Source organism: Camelina sativa, chromosome 11 (assembly GCF_000633955.1).
Source record: "Camelina sativa cultivar DH55 chromosome 11, Cs, whole genome shotgun sequence".
NCBI lineage: Eukaryota > Viridiplantae > Streptophyta > Magnoliopsida > Brassicales > Brassicaceae > Camelina > Camelina sativa.
The window spans coordinates 24401261-24411929 of record NC_025695.1 but is presented as its reverse complement, the minus strand read 5'-3'; the positions used below and the strand labels follow the sequence as shown (position 1 = coordinate 24411929).

General features: G+C 46.4%; 2 protein-coding genes across 2 annotated transcripts in view; both read left to right on the top strand.

Annotated features, from left to right (window-relative positions):
• LOC109127333 overlaps positions 1–1357 on the top strand; it is a 4169-nt gene extending 2812 nt beyond the window's left edge. Inside the window, exon 2 of the mRNA XM_019231933.1 lies at positions 281–1357. Coding sequence (XP_019087478.1) covers positions 281–1357 — 1077 coding nt within the window. The remainder of the gene's footprint in view (positions 1–280) is intronic.
• Positions 6493–7885, top strand: LOC104728289. Its single transcript, XM_010447288.1, has 2 exons — positions 6493–6636; positions 6809–7885. The coding sequence occupies exons 1-2, from the start codon at positions 6493–6495 to the stop codon at positions 7883–7885; spliced, it is 1221 nt and encodes a 406-aa protein (XP_010445590.1).

Below are 10669 nucleotides of genomic sequence, written 5' to 3'. Positions count from 1 at the left end.
GCCCGGAGACTGTCCACCACCGTCCAGCTGGCCAAGCTTAGTCGAGCTAACGCTAGCTGGACGCTAGCTGGACGAGCTGATACTAGCTGGCCTAGCTGTCCGCAGCTGGTCCGTAGCTGTCCGCAGCTGGCCTATAGCTGTCCATAGCTGGCCGATAGCTGTCCATAGCTGGCCGGTAGCTGGCCGATAGCTGAACTACTTGTTCATCGAGCTTGTTCAGCTCATTCAGCTCGTATTCCAGCTATTTGAGCTAGTAGCTTAGCTACTTAAGCTCATATAGCTATCGATTTCCTTAAAACAAACTGCCGCTCCTTTCGGATCGCGGGACGCGGGCGTTACAGTCCACCAAGTCAAGGGCAGCATTAGACACGACGAGGGAGATCTCGGACAGGCACCTGAGCAGGATGATGAACTCCTAGATGAGCATATATCAGGAGACGACCACGATACAGGACCGAAAACGGACTGGCGGATCCCAATACGCGAGTACATCTTGAACGGAACCGTTCCCGCGGATCGATGGCAAGCGCGAAAGCTCAAAGCGCAAAGTGCGCGGTTCTGCATCATCGGCGAAGAGCTATATAAGCGATGCATTGCCGGTCCATACCTCAGATGCGTTCACGGGGAAGAGACCGAAAGCATCATGGAAGAGGCTCACGAGGGACCCTACGGAAATCATTCTGGAGGTCGATCGCTAGCTCTCAGGATAAAACAGCAAGGGTACTTCTGGCCGACCATGCTCGCAGACTGCGACGCGCATGGCAAAAGTTGGGACAAATGTCAACGCCATGCACCCATGACCAATCAGCCCGCCGAGCTGAGAAAATCGGTCTCCTCCCCTTATCTTTTCATGCGATGGTCGATGGATGCCATCAGCTCCCTAGAGCAGTCGGGAAGACGACGCGTGAAACACCTACTGGTCGTAACTGACTATTTTACCAAGTGGATTGAAGCGGAATCCTATCAATCAATTACTCGGGATCATGTGAAAGATTTCCTTTGGAAAAACGTGGTATGTTTTCACTGCATCCCTTACGAGATCGTAACAGATAACGGAACCAATTTGATTTCATCTGTAGTGCAAAAATTCTGCGACGACTGGGGCATTCCGCTTACCCCGTACACACCCTGGTACCCTCAGGGGAATGGGCAGGCCGAGGCGGCCAACAAACTAATCATGGATGGTCTTAAGCGACGGTTAGGCGCCGCAAAGTCCGGCTCGGATGCTCAGCGGCCCGGAGTCCTATGGGCCACCCGAACTACCCCACATGGGAGCACAGGTGAAATCGCTTTCTCCCAAGCCTACGGGATCGAAGCCGTCGTACCGGCAGAAATCTCCGTAGGTAGTATCCGCTGAGCTGTCTCCCCCGAAAGCAAGGTTATAAACAACGAGGCATTGCTTGATAGCCTCACCGTTATTGATGAAAAAGAGAGCAAGCCCTCATGCGAGCTCAGAACTACCAGAACGATGTAGCCCGCTTCTATAATTCCAAAGTTCGACCCCGGAGCTTCATTATCGAAGAACGTGTACTCCGCAAGGTCTTCGATCACAAGAAGGAGAAGAACGCCGGAAAGATGGGAATGAAGTGAGAAGGTCCCTACCGGATCACCGAGATTGTTCGCAATGGTGTATACCGCCTCGTCAACGAGAGTAACGGAAAGGCCGAGCCCCGGCCTTGGAACATCATGAATTTAAAGAAGTACTGATAATAGTCGAACGACGACTGGCTTGATCCCATTACAGGGTACGTGGGCAACTCGACTTCCTGAGTGCAACCCCTATCATTTTCCTTTATCAAAAAACATTTAAAAAAAACAACAACAACAACGAGCAGTTGCTCCCAATAAAGTTAAAACCTGTCATTACAACCCATGCTACGTCGGTAACAGTTGCATTGACTCAACTCCAAATGACCACCTTGATCACGCAAGATCGAGTAAAATAGCCCCCGGGCGCTTCACGCGAATCTGAAGATGATCTCGCTACTTAGACCATTCCGTTTCAAAACTTTTCATACACCGCCTCGTAAAACGCGAGCCTAACTATGTTACACCGAAACAAATATCATGTCGCTGTTTAATAACCCTGCGCGAACATAACACCATCTCGCAGTCCGATTAGGTTCACTCTAAATACCCCGGGCACTTCTGCGCTCGGTGATTAATTCATTTTCGGTTCATCGTATTCACCAACGAAGTCTATCCTTTATGTTATCAAAAGTCTTCGGAACAGACAATGAGAAGCTCATCATCACGAAAATCTCGGAAGCCAAGATCCAGTGCGTTTTCCCCGAGAAGGATTGTGAAACCGAAACGATGAAAGATTCCTGGAATATTCGCCTTTAACCCTTCTTTGTCCAGAGTAAAAGGCTGGGGGCAATTGTTGGGGTTGGGTTTCGACGATCACAGGGCCCACCGGAGAGGCCCAACATGGGTTGGTTGTCTTTCTTTGAAATGGGTCTGTAGCAAGCCCAAGAAGAAGATCCCGCAGGAAAAGAGGTGTCGAAGTCAACTTCCGGAGGAGTTGGTGGGATAACGGACAGAGATCATCGGAGGAAATGAGGGAGATAGTTTTAGGGTCGCTATCTGTTTAAATATTCGCGGATTGACAGAGAAAAATGACATGTATTTTTGATATCAAGAACAGGAAAACTATCTAAGAAAAAATCTAGTTCGCAGTTCTTCATTGTTTAATCGATTTACACCGAAAGTCTGCCCAGATCTTGTTTCATCTTCGAATCAATATATTTGTTGTTTCTCGTTTCAACAAATATGAATACCAAAACAAGATCAAACCTCTAACATCAAATAAAAGATAATACTCTAACGATCTGACTAACACTTAAAATTGACAAATACGACAAAAAAATATTTAAAAATAATTAAGAAAAACTTATCCTATAATATACCGCAAATTCAAATCTAGTTTTAATATATTTTGCCTCCTCAGTCTTATGATTGGACATCGAAAACATGAATTTTATGGGATTGGATATCTACCGGTGGTGGCTAGGCCACATTAGTATTGGCTCTGATATATATTAGTGAGGACCTAACTTACATAAAAAATTAGTTCAAGAGAATAAGATTGCCACGTACAATATACATTGTCCAAGAAATTTCAGTTTTTCCGATGTGGGTCTATTGCGAGACCTAACTCCAAGTTTGAGCCTGGGAAAATAACTAATTGACCAGCACTAAGTTTCGGTCCAGGGAAATTATATTTGTAAGTCAAGAACATTCTTAATAAACAAAAGTGAAGTAAAACATACCAGATATATTTTTAGATATTAAAAATAGCATGACATATAATTGATTATAAACATGAGAGTCTTTTCTTTCAAACGTTTATGGTGTTATTAAACAAATAACGAGTAACATATACGGCTGATATAACTGTTGAAAACAGATACGTATGTGGAAAAAATTTCTTGGCTGACAACGGTTGAATATAGACCCTATCAAAAATGTATATGATATATAATTGTATAAGAGAACTTATAAAATCTTTACTATTAAAGTTTTAAATTTAACTTTAGACTAAAACATGTTAACTAATGAAAAATATTTATTTTAACAAAATAAAATAAAATAAAGTATATATATATATATATATATATATCANTCCGGCCGAATATCCTTTGATTCGGTCACTAAGCTTTGGCTCGCGGCCTTGCTTCATAACCCATTTACGCAGCGGAATATAACTTTAACTTGACCCATCCCTTTGTGCTTAACCATACAACCAACCAACCCCACTGGCTTGCACATATTAGGGATGGGGACATATAGTCCCTTCGGTGCACGGTGAACGGTTGCTCTATCAGCTTCCTGAACCACTCGCGTACCCGAAGCTCGGCATCGGACGTGCCATTAGTTGACCCATCGGTCATACCATTGTACGCCATCGACTTGTCGATCTTGGTATCAGCGCCTGCTCTGATCGAACGATCCGACCCCATAATCGTATCGCAGATCGACCTCTGACCAGGCCGATACTTTCGACCACCCGACCGATCAATCCAACCTACGGCTCGTATCGTCGATCCTTTGATCACCCGATCTGACTAGAGATTGAATCACCGGTCAACCCTCGATCGATCCGTCCATTGACGCAGATCGTCGATAACCTTTCGATCGGTCCGACTCTATGATCGAACCGTCAATCATCCTGCGATCGGTTTGTCTCCCCGGACGAACCGCCGCCTATCCTACGATCGGATCGGCCCGCTTGCCGAACCGTCGCTCGTCTCATCGTACCTTCGATAGAGAGGTAGCATGCGCATCAGTTCGGACGAGTATACTCGCCGAGCCGCACCCCCTTTTCTTCTTAGGCCTAGATGGACGATGGAAGGATGATGGTGTGTTGGAATGAAGGCCTTGCCCTCTATTTATAGTGCCCTGGCCGAAGTCTAGGCTCCAAAAGGCACCTGTCCATCAAGGCCCTTCATTCGTGCACGTTCGGACATGCCTGTCCGTCCGTGCCTGTCCGGCCATGCCCGTTCGGTCATGCCGTCCCATTACCGTCCACGAGCTCCCCAGCTGGCCCGGAGACTGTCCACCATCGTCCAGCTGGCCGAGCTTAGTCGAGCTGACGCTAGCTGGACGCTAGCTGGACGAGCTGATACTAGCTGGCCTAGCTGTCCGCAGCTGGTCCATAGCTGTCCACAGCTGGCCTATAGCTGTCCATAGCTGGCCGATAGCTGTCCATAGCTGGCCGATAGCTGTCCGCAGCTGAACTACTTGTTCATCGAGCTTGTTCAGCTCATTCAGCTCGTATTCCAGCTATTTGAGCTAGTAGCTTAGCTACTTAAGCTCATATAGCTATCGATTTCCTTAAAACAAACTGCCCCTCCTTTCGGATCGCGGGACGCGGGTGTTACAAGTCTACCCCCCTTAAAATGAATTCGTCCTCGAATTTGGTGGGTGTAGAGATTCTCGACTTTCGTCCACTTGAGACTTGATCTATTCTCGATCATGCTCTTTTTAGGACTTGGTCATTTTCCTAGATCTACGTCTTTCTCGACGCAATCTTTTCCCATTGATCTTGGACAATCTCCGAATAGATCAAGTCTGTTCCTGTCCTAGTTCCATCCCAACTAGGACAATTTCCCGACCTTGGTCCTTCCTGGACGTGGTCGTAATTCCCGACCCTGGTCCTTCCCGGACGCCGTCGTAGTTCCCGACCCTGGTCCTTCCCGGACGCGGTCGTAGTTCCCGACCCTGGTCCTTCCCGGACGCGGTCGTAGTTCCCGACCCTGGTCCTTCCCGGACGCGGTCGTAGTTCCCGACCCTGGTCCTTCCCGAACAGGGTCGTAGTTTCCGACCATCTGGTCGACATGCTATGTGTTCGATGTTTTGAACAATCGCTCGATTCACGAGCGCATCTTGGCGAACACATTCCCGTTCCCAAGCATGTCTTCGATCTTATCAGAGATTTCCATTTCGTCCGAACACATAGCATAACGGCATACGTCCTCACAGGATCGCGCATGCTCTGCTACCAACTTGAAAGACCCCGACCCGGACGTCCCAGCGTCCGCGGTCACGGCTTCCATTCGGCCCCATTCCCGGCCGAATATCCTTTGATTTGGTCACTAAGCTTTGGCTCATGGCCTTGCTTCGTAGACCCCTTTACGCAGCGGAATATAACTTTAACCTTGACCCATCCCATTGTGCTTAGCCATACAACCAACCAACCCCACTGGCTTGCACATATTAGGGATGGGGACATATAGTCCCTTCGGTGCACGGTGAACGGTTGCTCTATCGGCTTCCCGAACCACTCGCGTACCCAAAGCTCGGTATCGGACGTACCGTTTAAATGACCCATCGGTCATACCATTAATACCCCGATTAACTCGTCGGTCTTGGTATCAGAGCCAGGTCCGATCAACTATCCGACCCCATAATCGAATCGCTGATCAACCACAGACCTGGGCCGATACTTCCGACTGACTTGTCGACCACTTGACCACCCGACCGATCAATCCAACCTACGGCTCGTATCGTCGATCCTTTGATCACCCGATCCGACTAGCGATTGAATCACCGGTCAACTCTCGATCGATCCGTCCATTGACGTGGATCGTCGATAACCTTTCGATCGGTCCGACTCTCTGATCGAACCGTCGATCATCCTGCGATCGGTTCGTCTTCCCGGACAAACCGCCGCCTATCCTACGATCGGATCGGCCCGCTTGCCGAACCGTCGCTCGTCTCATCGTACCTTCGATAGAGAGGTAGCATGCGCATCAGTTCGGACGAGTATACTCGCCGAGCCGCACCCCCTTTTCTTCTTAGGCCTAGATGGACGATGGAAGGATGATGGTGTGTTGGAATGAAGGCCTTGCCCTCTATTTATAGTGCCCTGGCCGAAATCTAGGCTCCAAAAGGCACCTGTCCATCAAGGCCCTTCATTCGTGCACGTTCGGACATGCTTGTCCGTCCGTGCCTGTTCGGCCATGCCCGTTCGGTCATGCCTGTTCGGTCATGCCGTCCCATGACCGTCCACGAGCTTCCCAGCTGGCCCGGAGACTGTCCACCACCGTCCAGCTGGCCAAGCTTAGTCGAGCTAACGCTAGCTGGACGCTAGCTGGACGAGCTGATACTAGCTGGCCTAGCTGTCCGCAGCTGGTCCGTAGCTGTCCGCAGCTGGCCTATAGCTGTCCATAGCTGGCCGATAGCTGTCCATAGCTGGCCGGTAGCTGGCCGATAGCTGAACTACTTGTTCATCGAGCTTGTTCAGCTCATTCAGCTCGTATTCCAGCTATTTGAGCTAGTAGCTTAGCTACTTAAGCTCATATAGCTATCGATTTCCTTAAAACAAACTGCCGCTCCTTTCGGATCGCGGGACGCGGGCGTTACAGTCCACCAAGTCAAGGGCAGCATTAGACACGACGAGGGAGATCTCGGACAGGCACCTGAGCAGGATGATGAACTCCTAGATGAGCATATATCAGGAGACGACCACGATACAGGACCGAAAACGGACTGGCGGATCCCAATACGCGAGTACATCTTGAACGGAACCGTTCCCGCGGATCGATGGCAAGCGCGAAAGCTCAAAGCGCAAAGTGCGCGGTTCTGCATCATCGGCGAAGAGCTATATAAGCGATGCATTGCCGGTCCATACCTCAGATGCGTTCACGGGGAAGAGACCGAAAGCATCATGGAAGAGGCTCACGAGGGACCCTACGGAAATCATTCTGGAGGTCGATCGCTAGCTCTCAGGATAAAACAGCAAGGGTACTTCTGGCCGACCATGCTCGCAGACTGCGACGCGCATGGCAAAAGTTGGGACAAATGTCAACGCCATGCACCCATGACCAATCAGCCCGCCGAGCTGAGAAAATCGGTCTCCTCCCCTTATCTTTTCATGCGATGGTCGATGGATGCCATCAGCTCCCTAGAGCAGTCGGGAAGACGACGCGTGAAACACCTACTGGTCGTAACTGACTATTTTACCAAGTGGATTGAAGCGGAATCCTATCAATCAATTACTCGGGATCATGTGAAAGATTTCCTTTGGAAAAACGTGGTATGTTTTCACTGCATCCCTTACGAGATCGTAACAGATAACGGAACCAATTTGATTTCATCTGTAGTGCAAAAATTCTGCGACGACTGGGGCATTCCGCTTACCCCGTACACACCCTGGTACCCTCAGGGGAATGGGCAGGCCGAGGCGGCCAACAAACTAATCATGGATGGTCTTAAGCGACGGTTAGGCGCCGCAAAGTCCGGCTCGGATGCTCAGCGGCCCGGAGTCCTATGGGCCACCCGAACTACCCCACATGGGAGCACAGGTGAAATCGCTTTCTCCCAAGCCTACGGGATCGAAGCCGTCGTACCGGCAGAAATCTCCGTAGGTAGTATCCGCTGAGCTGTCTCCCCCGAAAGCAAGGTTATAAACAACGAGGCATTGCTTGATAGCCTCACCGTTATTGATGAAAAAGAGAGCAAGCCCTCATGCGAGCTCAGAACTACCAGAACGATGTAGCCCGCTTCTATAATTCCAAAGTTCGACCCCGGAGCTTCATTATCGAAGAACGTGTACTCCGCAAGGTCTTCGATCACAAGAAGGAGAAGAACGCCGGAAAGATGGGAATGAAGTGAGAAGGTCCCTACCGGATCACCGAGATTGTTCGCAATGGTGTATACCGCCTCGTCAACGAGAGTAACGGAAAGGCCGAGCCCCGGCCTTGGAACATCATGAATTTAAAGAAGTACTGATAATAGTCGAACGACGACTGGCTTGATCCCATTACAGGGTACGTGGGCAACTCGACTTCCTGAGTGCAACCCCTATCATTTTCCTTTATCAAAAAACATTTAAAAAAAACAACAACAACAACGAGCAGTTGCTCCCAATAAAGTTAAAACCTGTCATTACAACCCATGCTACGTCGGTAACAGTTGCATTGACTCAACTCCAAATGACCACCTTGATCACGCAAGATCGAGTAAAATAGCCCCCGGGCGCTTCACGCGAATCTGAAGATGATCTCGCTACTTAGACCATTCCGTTTCAAAACTTTTCATACACCGCCTCGTAAAACGCGAGCCTAACTATGTTACACCGAAACAAATATCATGTCGCTGTTTAATAACCCTGCGCGAACATAACACCATCTCGCAGTCCGATTAGGTTCACTCTAAATACCCCGGGCACTTCTGCGCTCGGTGATTAATTCATTTTCGGTTCATCGTATTCACCAACGAAGTCTATCCTTTATGTTATCAAAAGTCTTCGGAACAGACAATGAGAAGCTCATCATCACGAAAATCTCGGAAGCCAAGATCCAGTGCGTTTTCCCCGAGAAGGATTGTGAAACCGAAACGATGAAAGATTCCTGGAATATTCGCCTTTAACCCTTCTTTGTCCAGAGTAAAAGGCTGGGGGCAATTGTTGGGGTTGGGTTTCGACGATCACAGGGCCCACCGGAGAGGCCCAACATGGGTTGGTTGTCTTTCTTTGAAATGGGTCTGTAGCAAGCCCAAGAAGAAGATCCCGCAGGAAAAGAGGTGTCGAAGTCAACTTCCGGAGGAGTTGGTGGGATAACGGACAGAGATCATCGGAGGAAATGAGGGAGATAGTTTTAGGGTCGCTATCTGTTTAAATATTCGCGGATTGACAGAGAAAAATGACATGTATTTTTGATATCAAGAACAGGAAAACTATCTAAGAAAAAATCTAGTTCGCAGTTCTTCATTGTTTAATCGATTTACACCGAAAGTCTGCCCAGATCTTGTTTCATCTTCGAATCAATATATTTGTTGTTTCTCGTTTCAACAAATATGAATACCAAAACAAGATCAAACCTCTAACATCAAATAAAAGATAATACTCTAACGATCTGACTAACACTTAAAATTGACAAATACGACAAAAAAATATTTAAAAATAATTAAGAAAAACTTATCCTATAATATACCGCAAATTCAAATCTAGTTTTAATATATTTTGCCTCCTCAGTCTTATGATTGGACATCGAAAACATGAATTTTATGGGATTGGATATCTACCGGTGGTGGCTAGGCCACATTAGTATTGGCTCTGATATATATTAGTGAGGACCTAACTTACATAAAAAATTAGTTCAAGAGAATAAGATTGCCACGTACAATATACATTGTCCAAGAAATTTCAGTTTTTCCGATGTGGGTCTATTGCGAGACCTAACTCCAAGTTTGAGCCTGGGAAAATAACTAATTGACCAGCACTAAGTTTCGGTCCAGGGAAATTATATTTGTAAGTCAAGAACATTCTTAATAAACAAAAGTGAAGTAAAACATACCAGATATATTTTTAGATATTAAAAATAGCATGACATATAATTGATTATAAACATGAGAGTCTTTTCTTTCAAACGTTTATGGTGTTATTAAACAAATAACGAGTAACATATACGGCTGATATAACTGTTGAAAACAGATACGTATGTGGAAAAAATTTCTTGGCTGACAACGGTTGAATATAGACCCTATCAAAAATGTATATGATATATAATTGTATAAGAGAACTTATAAAATCTTTACTATTAAAGTTTTAAATTTAACTTTAGACTAAAACATGTTAACTAATGAAAAATATTTATTTTAACAAAATAAAATAAAATAAAGTATATATATATATATATATATATATCAAATTTAATATAATAATATTCGATAATATACAATACATGCTTTATTTTAATATTTTTTACTTTATTGTTTTGAAAATTTTTACTACTATTTAAAATAATTTTCGTTTTTTGTAACCAACACAACTGTTCGCGCTTCAAACACTAACAACATTATTTTTTTTCGAAAGCTAACCATTAGAAGCGGCACAAAATAATATAAAGCATATACTGTGATTGTTGTCAAAAGTTAACAACCGCCGCAAACGTAACCTTTGTAGTGGATGCGTAACAACCAATGAATATGAAGTACTAAATCTATATAGTTAAGGACACTACGCCGTAAANGATCGAACGATCCGACCCCATAATCGTATCGCAGATCGACCTCTGACCAGGCCGATACTTTCGACCACCCGACCGATCAATCCAACCTACGGCTCGTATCGTCGATCCTTTGATCACCCGATCTGACTAGAGATTGAATCACCGGTCAACCCTCGATCGATCCGTCCATTGACGCAGATCGTCGATAACCTTTC